The sequence below is a fragment of the Salmo salar genome, chromosome 12 (genome assembly GCF_965601325.2).
Source record: "Salmo salar chromosome 12, fSalSal1, whole genome shotgun sequence".
NCBI lineage: Eukaryota > Metazoa > Chordata > Actinopteri > Salmoniformes > Salmonidae > Salmo > Salmo salar.
Genome location: NC_138302.1, coordinates 78,085,372 through 78,111,677, shown reverse-complemented (window position 1 = coordinate 78,111,677; position 26,306 = coordinate 78,085,372). Strand labels below are relative to the sequence as shown.

At 43.8% G+C, this 26,306-nt stretch overlaps 1 protein-coding gene across 1 annotated transcript in view; it reads left to right on the top strand.

Annotated features, from left to right (window-relative positions):
- The first annotated feature begins 7,187 nt into the window (after window positions 1–7,187).
- LOC106565857 (coiled-coil domain-containing protein 3) overlaps window positions 7,188–26,306 on the top strand; it is a 35,655-nt gene continuing 16,536 nt past the window's right edge. The window contains exons 1-2 of the mRNA XM_014133456.3: window positions 7,188–7,897; window positions 21,864–22,038. Of these exons, the coding sequence (XP_013988931.1) occupies window positions 7,452–7,897; window positions 21,864–22,038 (621 nt within the window). The 5' untranslated portion in view covers window positions 7,188–7,451. The remainder of the gene's footprint in view (window positions 7,898–21,863; window positions 22,039–26,306) is intronic.

Genomic DNA, 26,306 nt, shown 5'->3' with positions numbered 1-26,306 from the left:
AATGCATGTTGAAAATATAAACCCTTTGTCAAATTATACAACAGTAGGACAGGCTCTAGTGTAATCTTAAAAACATGGCCTAGGCCTATTGATGTTAAGGCCTGCCTCAGGCATTAGATCTGCCAAAAGGAAAAATGTAGACCCTTTGAGCCATCTTCGCTGAGGCCTACTATTTTTCTGCATGGTTGGCATGGGTTAATTCATCACTCATCTCTAACGAGGAAATGTTGTACCCGGAAAGGGGGATACCTAGTCAGCTGCACAACGGAATGCATTCAACCGAATTGTGTCTTCCGCATTTAACCCAACCCCTCTGAATCAGAGAGGTGTGGGGGGCTGTCTTAATCAATGTCCACGTCATCGGCGCCCAGGGAGCAGATGTTGTTGGAGGTTAATTGCCTTGCTCAAGGGCAAAACGGTAGATTTTTCCCACCTTGCTGGCTCTGGGCTCCAGATCAGCAACCTTTACTGTCCCAACGCACTTAACCGCCTGGCTACCTGCCACCTCTTGGAAGAGATTACTAAAGGGGAGATAACTGGGGGGGGGCTGTTCTGCTGGGAAGGACATTCCCATGATCAGTGTTGTAAAGTAACTAAGCTCTTCTTTTACAATTTCCGTAAAACATACCGTTGGCTACACATATTATAAATGTAAACTTGAATAGGCTGCTTGCTACGTCTTAACCACTACCTCCAGAGGTAGTGCACGACACTCGCCTGACAGTTGCCCCCCTTGAAGCAGGGCGGCGTAAACAGAATTGCCATGTTGAGCCAAAACTCCTGAAGTATAAATGGTACTAACAGTTTTTGAAACAGCTGAAATGTATGGACTTTTTCCTAATATTTGAGACTTTTTTTATTGAGTTTTTACCTGAAATTGCAGTAACAGCCTGTTTATGCTGGCTGCACTGAGCCATGTAAAACTATGGAAGCCTATCCCCACCACCAAAAACATGTAAAATGTAGATCATACAAATGGGGTATGTTTTTTTTTTATTTGTAACATTGTGTGGTGATTACAGAGGTGGCACCACAGGTCCCAGAGTTGTGGGGGTTCATTTGTTTTAACAGGGCTGAGCTTGTTGTATGCATGGTTGCATCATGCAGGCCTTTGCATCTGTAATTAAAAAGATACCCGTACTGTATGTCATCACTATTGTGTTGATTGATTAATTCCAGTCACTAATTGTGGATTAAAAAGCCCTAAGTAGTTTAGCCACCCGAAGTTTGAATATAAAACAAATTTGATCACATTCACATTTCTCAGAACACAAATATTTTAGGCTACGAATACATAGCTTTCGCTATAAAAACATTATGTTTCCCCTGGCCAGGCACAGATGGGATCAGAGCACACAGCTGCTGGTAGCTTAGAGAAGCCTGTGGTTGTTATCAGTAGGCTACAGTTGATCAGACTGAAGCACAGACTAATTGTGGTCGGCTATGGGTTTCCATATAACAGCTCCTCGCAGTGAATTCACTTATACCCATGTTTTCAGTGAAATTTGATATTGATATTTAAAACACGAAGTGTGGTTTCTTGTAATGTTGTAAGGTCGGCCTACTGTACTTATCTTAGTATGAGAGGGTTAATTGTACATTTTTGATAGGCTCATGTTACTTGATGAAGACATGCTGCTAGTAACTCTGTGATTTTTGTCTTGAAGCTAAAATTTAATGAGTGTAGCTTATAGCCAAGAAAAGAAACCCTTTAATTTTCTCCACATGCTTGTGAATTGTTGCATAATTCAAGAGTGCAATATGTTTTGGTCGCATTATTCAATAGTGTAATATTTTAGAAGAAAAGTTTCTGTCATAGATACGTTAAAGAGGTCAATCGAACTCGACCAAAACAATAGAATTGCCATGGAAACGCGTAGGGGAAAGGGCCATGGGGCAAAGATCCCGAGTCTCCTCATTGTCCCCCAGCAAAATGTGCCTACATTTAGGTTTATGTGTATTTCACACTATGTTGAGGTAAAAATGTGAGTATAATGCTTGTATGAATGTCAATCCTAACACATGTTCATGTTATTGTTACCAATCAACTGCATTATAGTTCAAATCAACTTTGATTACCACCACCGATTTCTGTATGCTACTGTAGCTATGCTAACCCGCTTATACAAACGGGAGTTAGCATTTAGCAGTCAAATCTTCTAAACCTGAAAAGGGACTTCTACATATTATGCAGCGAAAACAGCCAAATAAACTCAGCAAAAAAAGAAACGTCCTCTCACTGTCCACTGCATTTATTTTCAGCAAACTTAACATGTGTAAATATTTGTATTGACATAACAATATTCAACAACTGAGACATAAACTGAACAAGTTCCACAGACATGTGACTAACAGAAATTAAATAATGTGTCCCTGAACAAAAGCGGGGTCAAAATCAAAAGTAACAGTCAGTATCTGGTGTGGCCACCAGCTGCATAAAGCACTGCAGTGCATCTCCTCCTCATGGACTGCACCAGATTTGCCGGTTCTTGCTGTGAGATGTTACCATACTCTTCCACCAAGGCACCTGCAAGTTCCCAAACATTTCTGGGGGGAATGGCCCTAGCCCTCACCCTCCCATCCAACAGGTCCCAGACGTGCTCAATGGGATTCAGATCCAGGATCTTCGCTGGCCATGGCAGAACACTGACATTCCTCTCTTGCAGGAAATCACGCACAGAACGAGCAGTATGGCTGGTGGCATTGTCATGCTGGAGGGTCATGTCAGGATGAGCCTGCAGGAAGGGTACAACATGAGGGAGGAGGATTTCTTCCCTGTAATGCACAGCGTTGAGATTGCCTGCAATGACAACAAGCTCAGTCCGATGATGCACCGCCCCAGACCATGATGGCCCCAGACCATGACGGCCCCAGACCACACCGCCCCAGACCATGACGGACCCTCCACATCCAAATCGATCCCGCTCCAGAGTACAGGCCTCGGTGTAACACTCATTCCTTCGATGATAAACACGAATCCGACCATCACTCCTGGTGAGACAAAACCGCGACTCGCCAGTGAAGAGCACTTTTTGCCAGTCCTGTCTGGTCCAGCGACGGTGGGTTTGTGCCCATAGGTGATATTGTTGCCGGTGATGTCTGGTGAGGACCTGCCTTACAACAGGCCTACAAGCCCTCAGTCCAGCCTCTCTCAGCCTATTGAGGACAGTCTGAGCACTGATGGAGGGATTGTGCGTTCCTGGTGTATCTCGGGCAGTTGTTGTTGCCATCCTGTACCTGTCCCGCAGGTGTGATGTTCGGATGTACCGATCCTGTGCAGGTGTTGTTGCATGTGGTCTGCCACTGCGAGGACGATCAGCTGTCCGCCCTTTCTCCCTGTAGCACTGTCTTAGGTGTCTCACAGTACGGACATTGCCATTTATTGCCCTGGCCACATCTGCAGTCCTCATGCCTCCTTGCAGCAGGCCTAAGGCACGTTCACGCAGATGAGCAGGGACCCTGGGCATCTTTCTTTTGGTGTCTTTCAGAGTCAGTAGAAAGGCCTCTTAGTGTCCTAAGTTTTCATAACTGTGACCTAAATTGCCTACCGTCTGTAAGCTGTTAGTGTCTTAACGACCGTTCCACAGGTGCATGTTCATTAATTGTTTATGGTTCATTGAACAAGCATGGGAAACAGTGGTTAAACCCTTTACAATTAAGGTCTATGAAGTTATTTGGATTTTTACAAATGATCTTTGAAAGACAGGGTCCTGAAAAAGGGACGTTTCTTTTTTTGCTGAGTTTATATCCAAATCGGACTTAAGTAACCACATTGTGGGCCTATTACAATACATAAATCATGACGGATTTGACGAGTATCCACTTTGATAGATCAGATTTGAATGTGCGCTAATCTGAACAATGGGATGGTCTGCGTTCCTATCACGTCCTGATCTTAGTAAGATGTCATTTTCTATAGTAGAGTAGGTCAGGGCGTGACAGGGGGTGTTTTGGGTTGTTCTATGTTTTCTATTTCTATGTTTAAGTTCTAGTTTTTCTATTTCTATGTTGGGATTGTTTGGGTTGATCTCTAATTGGAGGCAGCTGATCCTCGTTGCCTCTGATTAGAGATCATATTTAAGTAGGGGTTTTTCTTCCTGGGTTTTGTGGGTAGTTGTTTTCTGTTTAGTGTATGTCACCTGACGGAACTGTTGTCGGTCGTTTTGTTGTTTTCTTTAAATATATTCATTAAAAGTTAAATATGAGCACTTCACACGCCGCACCTTGGGCTCCTTTAGACGACCCTCGTTACAGTTCCATTGACCCCTTAACTGCATCTATTGTTGAATAGTTTGTGCTTACTGGCTGGTGGTTACTGTGATATTTACTGTAAATTTGAACTGCGGACCAAGAATGCGATTTTGCCAGACACGACGAAAGTTAAGGCAAAGATTTAATGGAAATTGAAAAGTAGAATTCTCTTTTGCTCCTCAGACTCTCCTTCAAATCAAATCATATTGTCACATGCGCCGAATACAACAACCTTACAGTGAAATGCTTACTTTACAAGCCCTTAACCAACAATGCAGTTTTAAGAAAAATAAGTGTTAAGTAAAAAAATAGATAAGTAATAAATAAAAAATTAAACCAACAAATAATTAAAGAGCAGCAGTAAAATAACAGTAGTGAGGCTATATACCCGGTGTCACGGCTGTCGAAAGGAGCAGACCAAAGTGCAGCGTGGTTGTAGTTCCACATTTTATTAAATCCGTGAAACTTTGCAAAACATAAATAACTGAATTGACAAAAACAACAAACTGTGACGCAGAGAGAAACAAACACTACTCAAAATATAATAACCCACAAACCCCAGGAAGAAAAACCCCTACTTAAATATGATCTCCAATCAGAGACACCGAGGACCAGCTGCCTCCAATTGGAGATCAACCCAAAAAACCAACATAGAAATCGAAACCTAGAACATAAACATAGAAATACAAAACCTAGAAAAACACAAAACACTCCCTGTCACGCCCTGACCTACTCTACTATAGAAAATTACATCTTACTAGGGTCAGGACGTGACACACGGGGTACTGGTACAGAGTCAATGTGCGGGGGCATCGGTTAGTCAAGGTAATTGAGGTAGTATGTACATGTAGGTAGAGTTAACGTGATTATGCATAGATAATAAACAGAGAGTGGCGGCAGTGTAAAAGGGAATACAGCCTAGGTAAAAATACTTTGAAGTACTAGTTTTTTGGAGTATCTGTATTTTTGACAACTTTAACTCCACTACATTTGTAAAGAAAATATGGACTTTTTACTCCCATACATATTCCCTGACACCCAAAAGTATATGTTTACATTTCGAATGCTCAGGGAGGACAGCAAAATGGTCAAATTCCCACCAGGGGCATCATTTCAGCTAAACCTAGGGTATAGCAAAGTGGATTTTTATTTTATCAAATTGAAGCTCATTTACTGCATTTTTACAGAACTCCAAAATACAATTTGAAGAACAGCAAAAACAAGATAAATTCACTGCAGCCATTATCACTTTGAGTTGCTGTAGCTTCATTCACCTCAGTCAATATGGGACTTAACATTCTACAAAAACATGTTAAACAAGAATTAGCTAGTATGTGTCATGTCAAGTCAAACAGCAGTTACCTAGCCAACACCATCTACTACAGCCATCTTTACCTCTGCACTATTCCCTGCATCTGCATCATGAGCTCTCCATAAAGCCAGCCAGCCATACAAACAGCCTTCCCTCCTGCTCCCAGGTATACGCATGGTCCTAAAGTCAGCCTTTTAATACTGCTGAACTGCATTTGCCTTTTAATCGGAATTGGAATGATTTCAGTACCCTATTTCAAATTCTTGGTGGATCCCCAATTGATTTTACTTGGCCCACCAAGGTAACTTTTGTTTTTGGGGGGGGACATAAAAAGGCTATAAAAACACTAGCAAATCAGCTCTACAGTAAGTGATTTTAATTTCAGAAATTCCAAAGTATTCCCACACATAATAAAGACATATATGTGATCGTATGCAAATGCAAGCAAGGTTTGAAATCATAATTTTTTCGTCACATATTTTATCTGTTTGGGCTTCTTGCACTCAATTTGCAGTCTATAAATTATTTTTTATTATGTTCTGGACCCTTGACCATCTGCTCAAGAAAAAAATTGACCTGCGACTGAATCTAGTTGATGATCCCTGAGCTAAGGTAATGGTGCCTGCTCAAATACTGTGTTCGTAAATTATGTCTGAGTGTTGGAGTGTGCCCCTGGCTGTCTGTAAATAAATTAAATAAACAAGAAAATGGTGTCTTCTGATTTGATGTATGGCATTTACTTTTACTTTTTACTTTTACTCAAGTATGACAATTGAGTACTTTTCCCACCACTGTACATTTAAAACCAGATACTTTTTTACTTTTCCTCTAGTAGTGTTTTAATGGGTGACTCACTTTTACTTGAGTCATTTTCTATTAAGGTATCTTTACTTTTACTCACGTATGACAATTGAGTATTATTTTTACATCCTTGCCCATGACAGAGGTGCAATGCTGGGATAAAGGCATGATGTTACATGTCATTGTAGCAGGCCTACTGTTCAGCCTAGGGTCTCTTGAGCCTGAGACATTTATGAAATTTATTATTGAACTCTGACCTAATGTTAGCAGCAACTCATCTATCTTTCAGACACCAGAGTGATTAGAAAGTGGTCAAATATTGTATTTCTATCAGCTTTTGGTGGTGTAATTTGTGGGCCACCTCCTTATGTCTCAGAAGTCATGTCCCCAGGTGCGCATTGTTTGTCTCTGTGAGAGGGATAAGGTAGCTGTTGCAGGATTTGCTATGAATGAAGTTGTAAATTGCAGGTGCTTATTACCAAAGAAATATAAGAGGAATATAGAAAACACCCAATATTATGTAACATTGGAAATGTATGGAAATAGCCTATATTAGACAATGGGCATACCATTTTTTTTTATAGGCTCTCCGTTTTTAAGACACTGTAGATAACGCCTGATGACCCCCTGGATGTCGGATCGAGAGAGGTTAAGTAATATAAAGTGTTAGGTAATAGACAAAGTGGAGAATGACAACAAACGGATTCATCCGGTTTTCAGGCATACATCCACTTCGACCTAGCTTCCTCTTCAGCAGGAAACCAGATGTGGGCCCTCCGTTCAGACGTATTTTTACGCCTGCTACGTTAGGTTAGAATAGAGTGCCAGATATAAAGCGCACTGAGCGCCTCATTCTTTTCTACAGGATACAGGGGAGCTGCGCGTAATATTAGATCATCACTCACAGTGTGTAGACTAGCGTGCAGGAGGGGATGAGGGAGGACAGAGGGGTTTGCATGAGAGAACTGGATCAATAAACTACTGCGGAGCTATTATATTTGACTGCAACAACTGAGTGAGTATATGTCACATTGGTGCTGCGCATTTGCACACAAGCCCATGGAATACAGTCCTGTCGGACAGTTTGATGAGAAGTCACTGGTCCTGTAGCGCTCACCCATCACTGCCCCAAATTACGTTTCATAGAGGCTGCAATCGAGACCCGCAGTTGCCTGCCATGGGTGCTATTTTGGCATTGATTCTGGCGACCTGTTTGAGCGGAGTTTGGGGATGCCAGTTGCCCCATGACTGGAGACCACAGACGGAGGCGTGCCGCGCGGAGCTCGCGGAGATTATCGTTTTCGCTAAGGTGCTTGCGCTGCACAAGGACTCATACAGTGTGTACAACTACTTGCCTTGGCAGTATGACACGGACCTTTTCTTCTCTGCCGAGATCGAGCTGCAATGCGACCAGGCGTGGGGCAGCATGCTGGAGGTCCCTGCTGGTTCCCGGTTCAATGTCACCGGGCTGGGCTACTTCCCCTGTTACTCCTACAGCGCAGTGGAGAACAACTCTTACTATTTCTTTTTGAGGTAACATACATTGACATCCTGGTGTTGGAGGTGCGTTTATCACTGTCAAGCAAGTGTGACGGTTTTGTAAGTCAGAAATGACACAATCATAATTCAACAGAAAATAGGCATACAGTGATTTGGTTGTGTAATTGCCTGAACTTGTGTTTAGATACAATATAACCCTTACATTTCCTGCTGTTATTCATTTTTACAGTCACAATGAGAAACTTGTGTTTGATGAATATTTGGTGAAATAGAGTTGAGAGTGATGGTCTGGCCCCTAGGATTGTCTTGGGATGCAAACACAGCAGGAATAATAACCCAAACCTGCTGTTTGTGTGTGTGTCTGTGTGTGTGTGTGTGTGTGGATGATATGAAGCGTGTTATATGGAGTAGCTAGATTGTGAGATAAAAAGCAACAGATTGAAAAGAGGATCAGGTATCAGTCGTTCTGAAGTTAAGCCTGTAATGCTACAACAATGTCTATCATGGACAGATGCATGATGCACATTTGCTCAGATGTCACACCTGTCACAGGTCCTAATGTGGGGGAAACAGATGGAGATGGAGAGGGAGAGAGGGGAGAGGGAGAGAGAGGGAGGGAGAGAGAGAGAGAGAGAGAGAGAGAGAACCACCAGTGAATTTGACCCCAACACGTTTGACCCAAAGTAAACTTTGTCTCACATATTATAGGTAAAACATCTGTGCTACTTTGCGATAGTTAAAATGCCTTACACAATTTACAGCATATCAGTAGATTTGTTTCCACAAAGGCAGGTTTCATAATGTGAGATGATTGACACCTTAATACTTATATCCCTTGGTTTTAGAGTGGAACAACACATCAGTCTTTGAAAAAGTGCCCATGGCATTCCAGCTTCTATAATTACAGAGTCTGACAGTTCCCAACTGCTTAGGGGAGACCCTTAAAGCTGGAAGTTTAGGCTGAGGGTATTATCTCCACACCAACCACAGGCTGGCTGGGAAGTCCTTTGTATCCCAAACACAGAACAACCCTGATGAATGACACCAGGCCTTCTGTTCTGAGAGATGAACTTGTGCCGACAGGTTTAACATGTCTCATGTCCTGTGTTTCTTTCATTCTCAGCACCTAGAACAGATAAGTGCGCATTCAATCAAAGAGTATTTCAAAGGCATTCCAGTGTGGAGTATTCAGCTATTCCGTATGGAGGTTCACGGCCAAGTACAGTAATGACTGTGTGTTTACATAGTCAGGGGGAGAGTGTGTGTATATGTGTGTGTTGTGTTGATGAGTTGGATGGCCAGCGACATTTTATATTGTTTTTTTGAAGACCCCAGGTTCACAGGCACCCTGCTGCCAGTCAATACACACACACACAGACAGACAGACAGACAGACAGACAGACAGACAGACAGACAGACAGACAGACAGACAGACAGACAGACAGACAGACAGACAGACAGACAGACAGACAGACAGACAGACAGACAGACAGACAGACAGACAGACAGACAGACAGACAGACAGACAGACAGACAGACAGACAGACAGGAACTTGTGTGTTCTGTTTGAGAGGAAAGGTTGATGGTGTCACTATGTAGCCGTTCTCCATCACTGGGAAACCCATAAGGCTTTGAGGTTTTTGCTGATCTGAAAGTCTCCTCATCCTGAAACTACAAATCATAGGGATTAACCCTGCAATCAGCCAGGGGACCCTGGAAGGAAACAACCTAATAAGGATCACAATAAGACACAGACATACGGGTTCAAGGATTCAGTGTGCCACGAAAACTAGAATAAAAAAATCCTACATATACATGAAAGTGCTGTGTTAAACTGTCACTCAAAGTTACAGAAAAAGCCTATATTAGAATATGCCTCCTCTGGTGCATCTCTGGACTACCTCCCTCCATTAGGATGCTGGGATGGAGGGGGGGGGGGGGGGGGGGGGTCTGTCGGAGCCCCTAGTGTTGCTCTGCAGCTTCTCAGCTAATCTCAGACCTCCGTCGTAAACATTTAACAGAGGTGTCTCCAGTTCCAGAAAGCATTGTTCTCGTTGTTCTGCAACGCTGGCTCTCTCAGGCGCTGAATCAGCAAGCTAGTGCTGAAAAGTTTCCATCAGAGTCTCCAGTGAGCTCCCATTTCCTGTTAAAGCCCCCCAAACGACACAGTCTGAAACAGCCTCCCCAATCAATCACGACTATGAGTGCTCAGGACAGGACAAAGGGGAGTTTAGTATATGAAGAATTGCAACAAGGAGTCTCCCACAGGACCGAAACTGTAGACTTGTTGATTGGTCTGCTTGTCTGTGCCAAATGTAGTCATCTCAATCCCATAACATTGTTGCTTGTCTGCTGTTAAACAAAGTGAAAGACAGATTATTATTCCTGGTGATTCTGTGAGTAGAATTTGTGGGTTAAGACTTTACAGTTCATGTCTCGGTTATGACTTAACAGTTCATCACTTGCTTTCATCTAGCCAAATGGAGTGAAGGGATCATGACAGCCATTCATTCTGAACTCTCAAGGATGTCTCCACAAGTTCAGTCAATAAATCTCAATGCAGTGGTGGTGCTCTGGTGAGCTTTAAGCCTCAAGACACTCAGCTGCCTGCCCCTAGAGAGGGCTACTGTAATTTGGAAGAAGTCTCCTTCCCTATGTTTTAATTCCAAGAATCACCAATCTGAAAAGATAGAATAGGTGAAAGTACTGAGAACAATAAACAAGAGCTATAATCTCTCCATTGTGTTCAGTTCACGTATGTACTGTAAGCAGGACAAGAAAGGATGCTTGCTTGAAGAACTGAGAGACACAGCATAGTGCTACTGGGGGAATTGACTCCAGGGTGTCTGCCTTAGTCTCCATTACCATGGAGAGGGCTTGGTATTTGGCTCAGGTATATTGCACATCCCAGCGGTTCCCCTTTTGTTTACTTCCTCCTTTGACTCTTTGGTGTGTGGCTGAACCATGAACCAACCAGCCAGCTGGTTCCATTTTGACAGGGCAAAACTCACCAGTCAAACCGTCACAGAAATAGGAGAAGAAATAGGAGAAAGGCTGCATGGAAACATTAATTAAACCAACATGCTCTTGACTAAACAAGGTTAAGACAAGATGACAAGCTTTCCTAGGGAGGACCAGGTTTTTTTGTGTGGAGGAATGGGAGAGAGAGGGAAGTGAGCTCTGTTTAAAGTTGGGGAATTTGAGAGTGGATGTGAAAAAGAGTCTGAGAACCAGCAGACGCGTACGCTCTCTGGAAGCCATTAGGGTTTGAAACACAGGATAATTCCTATAACTGCTGTCCCATTGACTGTACTGTATGCAGTCGATACCTTATGCTGAGAGTGTAATGAAGATAATACGTTGGTTTGGCAGAACTTTGACAATATAGCTGGCTAATACAGACACAGCATCCAGGATAGCTAAACCAGCATAGACATTTTTTTTCTTAAGATATCGTTTTTTTCTACAACCATTGACTGGGGAACTGTTTGGGAATGTATGCATCAAGTGGTTAGGACATAATTATGTGTCTGCTAAGTGCCATGGAATTTGTAGAAGCTGAGAAGAAATTGAAACCAGTGGAAACATTGGCCATTAAACTGCATTTACTAGTGCTGGTTGACATTACTGCGCCATCTGGGAGTATTTGGTTGGTTTATACATCGAGTTGTAATCCTATAGGGACCAAATGTCTCGAGACTTACATGCTAGACTTGTGAAGTAGGGGAAACACTGGCCACAACCCTCAACATGCAACAGAGCAGAGAGAGACAGCGAGTGAGAGAGGAAGGGATGGAGGGAGGGCAAGAATGATTGAGTGAGGGATGGAGGAAGGTAGAGAAAAAGAAAGAGGGACAAAACATACTGTTTATGAAATATATAAAACAATCCACAAAGCCATGCTTGTCAGGATGGGGAAGGATTCATGTCTCAGGAGCATGGAATTAATTAAAACCAGTGCATCAGTTATTGTTTTGAGGAAGGTATTGGTTCCAGTGTCCCTCAAAATATGCAGTGAAATTAACTTCAAAGCCATTGAAATGAACACACATACAGCCATTATCAGTGGTCATGTCCATTGTGAGTATGTTCTTGTGTCTGTGCTAAATAGTCTGGTAATTAGAACCATGTGCATCTTTGGGGCCAACAGTACAACACAGAGTGTTATTCCCTCCGGATCCTCTCTCCCCATCCACATAATTCTCAGGGTTGACCTTGTGTTGCCCCTGCTTACATTCCAGTGTCGCAAGAGTTCAACATTATCAACATTATGAGTGACCCCCACTGTAGGGACAAAACATCAGGCTGTCTGGGTCAGACAAAAACATACACTGTAAAAAATTACTCTTTGGATCAACCAAAAAACATTTCAAGTTGCAACCTATTTCTTTCAAAGCTCAACTTACTTTTCCCCTTTGGTAAAACCTAATAAATAACCTAAATCCAAACTAATATTTTATGTAAATACAACCAATTTTTTCATATTGTTCCAAGTAGATTTTTCCATTTGATATTACCTATACAAATTGGGTTACAAGCAATTAAATACATTTCCTGTATCAATAAATTCAGTTGGTTCAATAACATGAAATCATTACATATCACATTCTTTACATAGACTTTCACATTTATTTACTTCAATAGTGTAATCAAATGGTAACTAGCTTACCAATGAAAACTTTAACAAGCTCTTTAGTATCATTGCAAGCAAGTATCATTACAGATTCAGTGCTGGCAGTGCACGTGTTCTACTTTGTGTCATGACGTTACTATCATTACATGTGAAGACTTATTTTATCAAATCAATTCTCTATGTATAATTATTATTACGTGATTAAACTAATCATGTAAACTTTAATCAACTAGGAAGTCGGGGCACCACGGGAAAATGTTTATAGTCTCTATTTCCCAAATCGACTCTTCATGTAATGAGTGCGCTGAGAGTCGGGAAGCAAGTTCAGGGAGTGAGTGTTTTAATAAATAAAAGAACCAATGAACACAAAACATAAACAACGCACCGACATGAAAACAGACTCAATAACACCTGAGGAAAGAACCAAGGGGAGTGACAGATATAGGGAAGATAATCAAGGAGGTGATGGAGTCCAGGTGAGTGTCATGAGGCGCAGGTGCGCGAGACGATGGTGACAGGTGTGCGGGATAATCAGCAGCCTGATGACCTAGAGGCCGGAGAGGTAGTACTTTGTAAAATTCTTCGTTATCTGCAGGAACCCTAGCATAAATTATGAATCTGCAACATATGTACAAATTGGCTTAATTATTTATTTACTAACTAACTAAATAATCACAGAAATACATAACAAACAAACACTAGATATTGGTTAATAACAATGATGGAAAAGTCCCTAGTGGGCTAAGCCGATATGACAGCTTGGTAGGCAAAAGGAAAGGGTTGGGACTGAGAAAGAGTGGGAAAGACTAAATGGATTAATTACACACAGTCTATAATTATATTAATTGAAATGCTAATCCTTTGCACATGAACGGCTGCTCATTCAAGAATAATTGCAATGTATATATATTTACGCCCGTATGTCGTTGTTGTCTTCTCTGTTGGAATCCTCCATCATCCTGTAGGGTTATTTAGAGTCTTTGGTTAACTTCCATTGAAGTCAGTCTTTTTATGGTTGTAGATGGTTAGAATGTATACTTCAGAGTATCATTCAGAAATGTTGTCATAGAATAGATGCTTCGGGAGTTGTCAGTATTCTCGTTCTAGATTTAAATAATTTCTAGCTGCAGACTAGTAATTATACGTCTAAGATTTGCTCTTATTCTGTGGGGATCGATAATCTCAGAGTTTAACCATTTCCAGTCTTGTCCTTTGGTAGAGTTGTAGTTTAAACCACTTCACACACCAGCGTCACCCAGCATGTTTTGGTCTTAGAAATTCAACCATTTGCAACCTCAGCTTACACCGGGGTTTTATACGTTTCAGTAGAAAAGGGCGGTTCCATGACGCCGACGTAATGTCTATGCTCACGTGGGAATGGCCACTGACTAGTTAATCTTTTTACAGTGAGGGAAAAAAGTATTTGATCCCCTGCTGATTTTGTACGTTTGCCCACTGACAAAGAAATGATCAGTCTATAATTTTAAAGGTAGGTTTATTTGAACAGTGAGAGACAGAATAACAAAAAAAATCCAGAAAAACGCATGTCAAAAATGTTATAAATTGATTTGCATTTTATGAGGGAAATAAGTATTTGACCCCCTCTCAATCAGAAAAATTTCTGGCTCCCAGGTGTCTTTTATACAGGTAACGAGCTGAGATTAGGAGCACACTCTTAAAGGGAGTGCTCCTAATCTCAGTTTGTTACCTGTATAAAAGACACCTGTCCACAGAAGCAATCAATCAATCAGATTCCAAACTCTCCACCATGGCCAAGACCAAAGAGCTCTCCAAGGATGTCAGGGACAAGGTTGTAGACCTACACAAGGCTGGAATGGGCTACAAGACCATCGCCAAGCAGCTTGGTGAGAAGGTGACAACAGTTGGTGCGATTATTCGCAAATGGAAGAAACACAAAAGAACTGTCAATCTCCCTCTGCCTGGGGCTCCATGCAAGATCTCACCTCGTGGAGTTGCAATGATCATGAGAATGGTGAGGAATCAGCCCAGAACTACATGGGAGGATCTTGTCAATGATCTCAAGGCAGCTGGGACCATAGTCACCAAGAAAACAATTGGTTACACACTATGCCGTGAAGGACTGAAATCCTGCAGCGCCCGCAAGGTCACCCTGCTCAAGAAAGCACATATTCCTTTCCTGTCTGAAGTTTGCCAATGAACATCTGAATGATTCAGAGGACAACTGGGTGAAAGTGTTGTGGTCAGATGAGACCAAAATGGAGCTCTTTGGCATCAACTCAACTCACCGTGTTTGGAGGAGGAGGAATGCTGCCTATGACCCCAAGGACACCATCCCCACCGTCAAACATGGAGGTGGAAACATTATGCTTTGGGGGTGTTTTTCTGCTAAGGGGACTGGACAACTTCACCGCATCAAAGGGATGATAGATGGGGCAATGTACCGTCAAATCTTGGGTGAGAACCTCCTTCCCTCAGCCAGGGCATTGATAATGGGTCATGGATGGGTATTCCAGCATGACAATGACCCAAAACACACAGCCAAGGCAACAAAGGAGTGGCTCAAGAAGAAGCACATTAAGGTCCTGGAGTGGCCTAGCCAGTCTCCAAACCTTAATCCCATAGAAAATCTGTGGAGGGAGCTGAAGGTTCGAGTTGCCAAACGTCAGCCTCGAAACCTTAATGACTTGGAGAAGATCTGCAAAGAGGAGTGGGACAAAATCCCTCCTGAGATGTGTGCAAACCTGGTGGCCAACTACAAGAAACGTCTGACCTCTGTGATTGCCAACAAGTGTTTTGCCACCAAGTGCTAATTCATGTTTTGCAGAGGGGTCAAATACTTATTTTCCTCATTAAAATGCAAATTAATTTATAAAAATTTTGACATGCGTTTTTCTGGATTTTTTGGGGTTATTCTGTCTCTCACTGTTCAAATAAACCTACAATTAAAATTATAGATTGATCGTTTCTTTGTCAGTGGGCAAACATACAAAATCAGCAGGGGATCAAATACTTTTTTCCCTCACTGTATGAAAATCCATTCTGTCATTTTCCAAGGTTAACATCACATTACATCTTTTCAGAAATGGTTAAATATTTAATCACATATGTTTCACAATATTTAGATGTAAACCTGACAGCTGGGAAATGTACACTTTAAGAGATACCATTATGGGTGTCACCTGTCCTTCATGAGATCACCAAATGAAACACTCAACATAACTGTCCCTTCGCTACAAGACCATGGTGATTGCCTACGGAGCTGTGAAGGGAACGGCACCTCCATACCTTCAGGCTCTGATCAGGCCCTACACCCAAACAAGGGCACTGCGTTCATCCACCACTGGCCTGCTGGCCCCCCTACCTCTGAGGAAGCACAGTTCCCGCTCAGCCCAGTCAAAACTGTTCGCTGCCCTGGCACCCCAATGGTGGAACAAGCTCCCTCACGACGCCAGGACAGCGGAGTCAATCACCACCTTCCGGAGACACCTGAAACCCCACCTCTTTAAGGAATACCTAGGATAGGATAAAGTAATCCTTCTAACCCCCCCCCCCCCTTAAAAGATTTAGATGCACTATTGTAAAGTGGTTGTTCCACTGGATATCATAAGGTGAATGCACCATTTTGTAAGTCGCTCTGGATAAGAGCGTCTGCTAAATGACTTAAATGTAATGTAATGTAAGTGTCCACAGACCATTCCCACATTCTCAAAAGTAGAACTATTGTTTAATTCTCCCATTTGGGGATTTAGGAGTTTGGCCAAGTGAAGTCCGTTGTTCTCTCTCTGAATACTGCATGATAGTTACTACCCGGTACTTATGGCCTGTCGTAAAGTCACAAACTGTGGGAAGAGGGCGCTAGAATCCTTCCCCCAGGGCACACCGTGACATTCACATAGAGAATACAACAGAACAGATTAATTTCAATGACATTCACTTTCACGGGTGTTCGAAAAGAACACACTGAAAGCCACGCCCCCAATAAGCCACACCCCCAACTCTTCTGATAGGCTGCTGCTGCTGCAGCATTGCTGCCACCGCTATGCAATGTGTATTTGCATGAGGTGTTGAAAGCAATTTAGAAGCATTCATTCAATGAAAAAAATCACATTAATCTGTCAAATTCATTTTTTTTATTACAATTTTTTTTATTTCACCTTTATTTAACCAGGTAGGCCAGTTGAGAACAAGTTCTCATTTACAACTGCGACCTGGCCAAGATAAAGCAAAGCAGTGCGACGAAAACAACAACACAGAGATACACATTAAGAAACGTACAGTCAATAACACAATAGAAAAGAAAAAATATATATATTTTTTAATTTTTAATTTTCTTTTATTCCAGACAAATGAAATAGAATAGGTTGAATGAACCAAAACGTAATTTTAGATCATACCAATCAGTAAAAGCCATCCCGCTTTTTACAGTCTAGAGCTGACAACACACAAACACTCATGAGGTACCTTTTTTATTTTGTATTTTTGTGCCATCCTCGATTTTCATTCATCACCCCCAAAACCCCAAGTATGCAAACACGTATGCAGCCATTGACCGACGTTTTGATGGACAAAGAAACAATAAGCAAGCTTTTGATGTCCCACAAGGGAGATTAGATGGAGTCCAGATGTATGGACTGCCTGCTGTCGAGTCTCAACCTCCACGCTAACACTTCCGCCTCAGTCTGACACACTTCTAATAGCTGGAGAAAATGTGACCCGGGTGGATTGAAGGTCCGTTCCAGTTTTACTCAAACAACATTAAAAATAACAGCTATAAGACTGTATAACCAGGCCATAGTATCTATGGACTCAAAGCTATTTTTTGGGTGGGGTCATGGAAGCTGTTGACTGAAGAAGATACTGTTAGGTATACTGTTACGTGAGATACATTACTGGTTCAAGCGTCTGTCAGAGGTTGATTCTTTTTTAATCATTTGGATAACACAGCTGGATAACACAGCTGGATAACACAGCTGGATAACTCCTGAAAGTCAGATCCTTTCAAAATCATGTCATTCCAGCGCTGTTAACATTATCCTGCCTTAAGAAACTATTAATGGAACAACACACTTCTCCTTCCTTCACCACTTATGGGCTTGATGATTGCTTTTCAACTCTGCAGGCCATTATGTAAACTGTTTTCTGTAATCGAGTAGCACAAACATAAATGGGAAATAAAGAATAACTTTTCCTCAGGCTTGCACTTGGAAAGCAACCAAAGCTCACAGTAAAGAAAGGAGCAATGCCCTTAACGAGAGGCAGACCAAACCAAATTTCCTGTTCATTTATGCCATGTTGTTGTATTAATATTTCTCTTGCCACCCTGAGATGTGATAACGGACTTCCTTCATTTCCATCCTGATGTGGTATGTGTGTGTGTGAGTGTTTCAAGTTTCAAGGATATGAGATAAACAGAGTAGCAGCAGCTTGTATGTGAGTAGGTGTGCGTGTGTGTAGAGTCAGTATAAATGTATGTGCATATTATGTGTGAGTGAGCAAATGAGTGTTTGTGTGTGTTGGAGTGACAGTGTGTGTGAGTGTGAATGGCCCTGTGAGTGTGCATAAAGACAGTGAAAATATTGAAATAAAAGGTCAGTAAAGATACAAGGTAAACTCGGTCCGTGTAGCTATTTTGTTAGCTATGTATCAGTGGATGTGTGTGTATGCGCGTGTGAATGCATGTGGTTTGTGTGTGTGTTTTTGTGTGTGAAGGCAGATGTCTGCTGGGAGAGGTTAGCAGTGACATGGTTCAACACCATAATTAATGAAAACAAGAGAGGGGTAGAAAGGAAAAATAAGGGAGGAAGTTAGAGACATAGAAGGAATTGAGGAGAGTTTGCCACTTTGTTTGGATGAGTTCAGATGTGAACATTCAATGTTTCGCCTGAAGCTTAATGTAATTGTGTTGCCAAATGCCTTTGTTATGCATAAGTGCTTTAGTGTAGCTGCTGAAGAAGTGTCATAATGTTGTACTGCAGGTGCTCTAACTGTGTGTTATGCAACAGGTATTCCCCTACTTGTCACATGATTGGAGGTTTTATTAGACAGATGTGGCCCAAGGCAGAGGTTTGAATCCAACCTTTTTATGCGAGCAAAGTACAGAACATTTTTCGGTAAACTTTCCAAATGTTGACAAAACAAAATACGCTAGACAAGGTGGGATCTTTTCGTGTCGATAATATTAATTATGCGAAAAATGTTGGTGGAAACACTTTTATGCGCAAATACTGATATAATAACCATCATATCAAAGTAAACTTGGAGTCACGCGATGACATGTTCTGTGGTCCTCCCACTACTTCTCATCGGGAAAGCATGCAGTTTATTAGGTTACAGATTAAATAAATTATCAAGAACTTCACAGGGTGGTGAAAGTGCAAGGAGATGAGCTTGATGCTCCTTTCCAATACATATCAAGGGTCTTATTCTGGTGACAGGATAATCAATGCTTGGCTACCTTTGACAAATAAAAATAATCTTGTCTCCTTTGTCCATAATAGTATCTCATCATGTAGGCCATATGTGCTCTCTTGCATGTGCCAATATGTAACGTCTGCCGTGAGAGAGAGTGGACCAAAACGCAGCGGAGTTAGTGTTCATCATATTTAATTAAGAAAGAACACTATACAAACAAAAACAAGAAACTGACAGCCAAACAGTCCTGTCCGGTGAAACACAATGACAGAAACAATTACCCACAAAACCCCAACGGAAAAACATGCACTTATGTGTGACTCCCAATAAACAACAACGAACTTCAGCTGTGCCTGATTGGGAGCCACACACGGCCCAAAACAAAGAGATACAAAAACATAGAAACAGAACATAGAACGCCCACCCAATGTAACACCCTGGCCTAACCAACATAAAGAACAAAAACCCCTCTCTATGGCCAGGGCGTTACAGTACCCCCCCCCCCCCCCCCCCCCCAAGGTGTGGACTCCGGCCGCAAAACCTGACACGGAAGGGGAGGGTCCGGGTGGGCCTTCGTACGGCGGAGGCTCAGGTGCGGGACGTGGCCTCTGTTCCACCCTTGGCGTCGCCCTCTTAGGTGGCGCACCTGGCCGCGCCGAAGGTCTGGTGGGCGACCCTGACTTCGCCCGGCTGGCGGGCGGCGATGGTTGCACCCGGCTGGTCGGCGACCCTTGCTGCGCCTGACTGGCGGATGACACTGGCTGCGCCCGGCTGGCGGGCGGCGATGGCTGCGCCCGGCTGGCGGGCGGCGATGGCAGATCCGGACAGGCGGGCCACTCTGGCAGATCCGGACAGGCGGGCCACTCTGGCAGCTCCGGACAGGCGGGCCACTCTGGCAGCTCCGGACAGGCGGGCCACTCTGGCAGCTCCGGACAGGCGGGGCGGCTCTGGCAGCTCCGGACAGGTGGGCGGCTCTGGCAGCTCCTGACTGGCGGGCGGCTCCTGACTGGCGGGCGGCTCTGGCAGCTCCTGACTGGCGGGCGGCTCTAGCAGCTCCTGACTGGCGGGCGGCTCTGGCAGCTCCTGACTGGCGGGCGGCTCTGGCAGCTCCTGACTGGCGGGCGGCTCTGGCGGCTCCGGACTGGCGAGACCCACTGGAGGCCTAGTCCTGGGATGTGGCACAGGACGGACCAGGATGGGGAGACCCATTGGAGGCCTGGTCCGTGGAGCAGGCACAGGACAGACCAGGATGGGGAGACCCACTGGAGGCCTGGTCCGAGGAGGAGGCACAGGCTTAACCAGGATGGGGATACCCACTGGAGGCCTGGTCCGTGGAGCAGACACAGGACAGACCAGGATGGGGAGACCCACTGGGGGCCTGGTCCGAGGAGGAGGCACGGGCTTGACCAGGATGGGAAGACATGCAGGAGGCCTGTTTCTGGGCATAGGCACAGGACGTGCAGGGCTGGGAAGACATGCAGGAGGCCTGTTTCTGGGCGCAGGCACAGTCTTCGACAGACGGCCAGCACGCACCTTAGGACGAGTATGGAGAACTGACTCAGGTGACATCAATTCACTGACACGCTCCGTAGGGCGAATGCCGTGCCTTATGCACCAAACCAGCAGGTCTCTCATCTCTCTCTTCTCCAATCTCCCCATCAACTCCTTCACTGTCTCTGCTTCGCACCCTTCGCTCACCTCCAACGTCAACCCGACTGGCTCTGGTTCCGACCTCGGCACAGCCGACTGTCCCGTGTGCCCCCCCCCAAAAAAAATCTTGGGGCTGCCTCTCGTGCCTGTTGCGCTCTCTCTCCTCATACCATCGCCTCTCCGCTCTCGCCGCTTCGATCTCCCACTGCGGGAGGTGATACTCCCCAGCCTGAGTCCATGGTCCCTCTCCGTCCAGTATTTGTTCCCACGTCCATGAGTCCATCATGCTGCTCTTCTGGTGCTGCTCCTTCCTCCGCTGCTTGGTCCTTGTTTGGTGGGTAATTCTGTAACGCCTGCCGTGAGAGAGAGTGGACCAAAACGCAGCGGAGTTAGTGTTCATCATATTTAATTAAGAAAGAACACTATACAAACAAAAACAAGAAACTGACAGCCAAACAGTCCTGTCCGGTGAAACACAATGACAGAAACAATTACCCACAAAACCCCAACGGAAAAACATGCACTTATGTGTGACTCCCAATCAACAACAACGAACTTCTGCTGTGCCTGATTGGGAGCCACACACGGCCCAAAACAAAGAAATACAAAAACATAGAAACAGAACATAGAACGCCCACCCAATGTAACACCCTGGCCTAACCAACATAAAGAACAAAAACCCCTCTCTATGGCCAGGGCGTTACACAATACCAGAGTGAGCACACTCGCTATATAAAACAAAAGCTTTTGTGAAAAATTCATCAGTAGAGTTGAAAATGAGATAGAAACCCATTTAACTTGTACTTTTTATTTGGTACATGGGAATTTAACCGCAAAATGTATGTTATGTGCACTACGTCATCACGCACAGCCTTTGATGTAAACACATCTGGTGGGAAAATGTGCATATTGTTTCAATGCGGAATTTAGAATATTCGCAAGAAAATCTGTCACCAATTGGATGGAAACCTAGCTACTAAGGAGGATAAAATACATGTTATTTTAATCCTGCCTGACACCAACGGCAGCATCACACAAGCTGCCATACCTCAGTCTCAGAGCCATACTGTATGAGGGTTTTGTGTGTGTGTGTGTGTGTGTGTGTGTGTGTGTGTGTGTGTGTGTGTGTGTGTGTGTGTGTGTGTGTGTGTGTGTGTGTGTGTGTGTGTGTGTGTGTGTGTGTGTGTGTATGTATGTGTGTGTGTGTGTGTGTGTGTGTGTGTGTGTGTGTGTGTGTGTGTGTGTGTGTGTGTGTGTGTGTGTGTGTGTGTGTGTAATTCAAATGCAATCCATCTTAATCTCCTATCTATCTGTGTTCCCCAGGATGGATGAGAACTACAGCATTATCCCCCACGGGGTTAACTTCCAAGACCCAATCTTCCCAGACACACCAGAGAACCACCGCATGTTCGCCAGCCTCTTCCAGTTCTCCAACTGCACAGCCGGAACCATGGTCCACAGCTACACCCCAGAATGGGAGGCTCAGGAGGACAGCCGGGTACGAATTCAACTAATCTATCACTCCGGTTTTTATGTACCGTTGTTAAGAAAGTCAGCAACAGCAACTCCTAAACAGCAGCTCCTAAACCACCAAAGAGCAAGACTGGGAAACTGCCTAGGTTCGAAGAATCTCATCAAAACACATGCAGGAAACCTTTGACAGACACACTAATAGACAGCTGATACATTTTCCTTGCTATTCCCCCTTAATCCATTTTGGTCCCTCCATGGCTGAGGTAGCATTCAGCGTACTATGTCCTAGCAAGTCTTCCATGATCACTTGCACTTGAGAGCCCAGTAAGGATTAACTAAAGGCCAGTGCTGCAGAGTATTGTATGTTATGCCTAACCTACCCTTAACCCCCAATCAGGGAACTTTGCCTATCATGAAAGGGATCACAATAGGAGCCCCCACTTCACAGGGGATGGAATTGCATGCTATCCAGAAATCATTCTGCTAATGGTGGCTTGTGGTTAGGGCTAACCACAGTCTTCAAAGGTCCAGCGAGGAGAGGCTTGTAAGTGTAATATGTTCTTGGTGTCTGGGAGACCAGAATTATTTGGGTGGTGGATAGAGACCCTGCTCTGATCAGTAGTTGGTCCAGGCAGTCAGAATCCCCTTGGTTTGTGCTTCTCTTTCATGTGTGTCAATGCAGGGTAGAGTATGTTGGCTGTAGAGCAGGATGTGGGATGTGGCTGAGAGACAGGGAGCAGCAGGCTTTTTAACCATCTATGGGGTTTTTGACTATGAGCACAGAACTTACATTCATTAGACTGTACTGCCTGTACCTGAGCCTTTCATACCAATGTTATGGTAGGTGGGCAGCCATCGGTTTAGTGATGACTGTTTATATAGGTAGAAATTATTGGATCAGTTTCAAAGCCCTGTCTCGTGGTCAGCGGGACATTGTTGCTCATAAAATCCAAATTGAAGTAGTTTGAGGGAAAAGTCTGCCTCATACACATTGTAAAATACCTAAATGCTGATTAACATACCGATGAGTATGAAGTCTACACATTTCTGCATAACATATCCATGGCTCAACTCAACATGTCAGTGTCAATTTGCAAGATCAACACTCGTGATCACGTCATAGTGTCATGCATAGTCCCTCAATAGTAACTAATAATCTGGCATTTCCACGTCTCTGGATTCCATTCATTGAACTCATGATTTACATCAGTCTTCTCTGTTTCCAATCATGTGCTGACTACACATAAAAGCCTTCTGTCTCTCTGACAGAATAAGAATGGGCTTATGTTTCCATTAACGACCACATCTCAGCTCAAATCTGTAATCAGAGGCAAAGCCAAGGTAATGCACAAAGTAATTTGTATGATTACACTCTTATTACTAAATATCTGAATGGATTGGCTAGGCCCACAGACTGGACTGCTGGACAGCATAACGCAGTCATATTCTGTCATCATGCCACACAGACATGACTGTGACCGTTGTGTAAGAGTGACAGTCTAGGGTCTTCACATGTAAAACTAATGATAATTACCCAACACACATACTGTCATGATTATAGTCGTAGATTTCCTGGGTTAGAATGAAATTCTCATATGCCCACTGGGATACTCTTAACTGGGGCACGCAGCTGTTTTCCCTCAAAAACCCTGAAGATGTCCCTCTGCTAACGTGGGAAAATGTCCCAGTAAGACTGGAAATATATTTCTTACTAAAATTCTTACTGGATAAGTGTCAAAATGGCATGTTATGTCTATGTTTCTGTTGAGTCTAGGTCTCTACCATTATGACCACAGTGATAAATCTTCCATCTGCCACTTGAGATTAGTTTGTTGGTTTGGTTGTGTAAACAGTTGAATGTATTACTATTTTTAAAACTGGGTTGTCTGCCATGGGAAAGATATGATAGGGATAGCATTCAGACTTTGGAAGCAAGCACACCAACTCCGTAGCTGTGGTGCAGGTGTGGACCATACGTGGGAGATAGATGCTCAGATCACAGTCCAGATATATTCAAGACTCCAGACATGTTCAAGGGCAATTAAATAGGTATGTGTCCACAATGGAGCTTGGTTTAGGAAACCATGGACTGTCCCATAACAATGGTAGGGAGATGTGGAGATAGGGACTTTACTATAGGTGCCTCTGGTCTGAGTGAAACACATACCCAGTTAAAAAAAACAGCTCCACCTCTCCTTCCATCTAATTTTTCTACCTGGAATTTGTTGTTTAGGGTTATCTGCTGAGTGGCCTGGTTGGTCTTGAGGTAATGCTGCAGCCGCCGACACACATACTGTATCTACAGTGTCGGCATAGGTTTGAATCCGGCTTACTGCCCTTTCACACAACCTCTCTCTATCTTTCCCCACGGCCATCCTTTCCCTCTATATGTTCAATAAAATCAGAAAAGACCTTGAAAATATTTTTACAAAATGGTTACCTGCTGAGCCTCTACAACCTTTTCTGAGTCAATATCACTATCGCAATCTAATGCTCAGATTTTTTTTTTTAAACATGACAATAACCTAAAATGTTTTTAACATTAACATAATGAAAACAGTTCTGTAGGAGTGAGGTTTGTGAAGTTGGCCTAATACATCAAATCAAATCAAATCAAATTGTATTTGTTACATGCGCCGAATACAACAGGTGTAGACTTTACCGTGAAATGCTTACTTACAAGCCCTTAACCAACAATGCAGTTCAAGAAATAGAGTTAAGAAAATATTTGCAAAACAAACTAAAGTAAAAACTAAAATAAAAAGCAACACAATAAAATAACAATAACAAGGCTATATATAGGTGGTACCAGTACAGAATCAATATGTGGGGATACAGGTTAGTCTAGGTAATTTGTAATTGTAGGTAGGGGTAAAGTGACTATGCATAGATAATAAACAGTGAGTAGCAGCAGTGTAAAAATAAAGGGAGGGGAGGGGGTGTCAATGTAAATAGTCCGGGTGGCCATTTGATTAATTGTTCAGCAGTCTTATGGCTTGGTGGTAGAAGCTGTTAAGGAGCCTTTTGCACCTCGACTTGGCGCTCCGGGACTGCTTGCCGTGCGGAAGCAGAGAGAACAGTCTGTGACTTGGTGGGCTGGAGTCTTTGACAATTTTTTGGGCCTTCCTCCTGGATGGCAGGAAGCTTGGCCTCAGTGATGTCCTGGGCCGTACGCACAACCATCTGTAGAGTCTTACGGTCGGATGCCGAGCAGTTGCCATACCAGGCGGTGATGCAACCGGTCGATGTTGCAGCTGTAGAACATTTTGAGGATTTGGGGACCAATGCCAAAACTTTTCAGTCTCCTGAGGGGAAAAAGGTGTTGTCATGCCCTATTCACGACTGGTTTAGTGTGTTTGGACCATGATAGTTTGTTGGTGATGTGAACACCACGGAACTTTAAACTCTCGACCAGCTCCACTACAGCCCCGTCGATGTGAATCGGGGCATTCTCGGCCCTCCTTTTCCTGTAGTCCACGATCAGCTCCTTTGTCTTGCTCATGTCCTGGCATCACACTGCCAGGTCTCTGACCTCCTCCCTAGAGGCTGTCTCGTCGTTGTCGGTGATCAGGCCTACCACTGTTGTGTCGTCAGCACACTTAATGATGGTGTTGGAGTCTTGCTTGGCCACGCAGTCATGGGTGAACAGGGAGTACAGGAGGGGACTAAGCACGCACACCTGAGGTTCCCCCATGTTGAGAATCAGTGTGGCGATGTGGTGTTGCCTACCCTTACCACCTGGGAGCGGCCCGTCAGAAAGTCCAGGCTCCAGTTGAAGAGGGAGGTGTTTAGTCCCAGGGTCCTTAGCTTAGTGATGAGCTTTGTGGGTACTATGGTGTTGAACACTGAGCTGTAGTCAATGAACAGCATTCTCACGTAGGTGTTCCTTTTGTCCAGGTGGGAAAGTGCAGTGTGGAGTGTCATTGAGATTGTATCATCTGTGGATCTGTTGGGGCGGTATGCGAATTGGAGTGGACCTAGGGTTTCTGGGATTATGGTGTTGATGTGAGCCATGACCAGCCTTTCAAAGCACTTCATGGCTACCGACGTGAGTGCTACCAGGTGGTAGTCATTTAGGCAGGTTACCTTCACTTTCTTGGGCACAGGGACAATGGTGGTCTGCTTGAAACAAGTAGGTATTGCAGACTCAGTCATGGAGAGGTTGAAAATATCAGTGAAGACACTTGCCAGTTGGTCCACTTTCATGCGCTGAGTACACGTCCTGGTAATCCGTCTGGCCCCGCGGCCTTGTGAATGTTGCCCTGTTTAAAGGTCTTGCTCACATCAGCTACG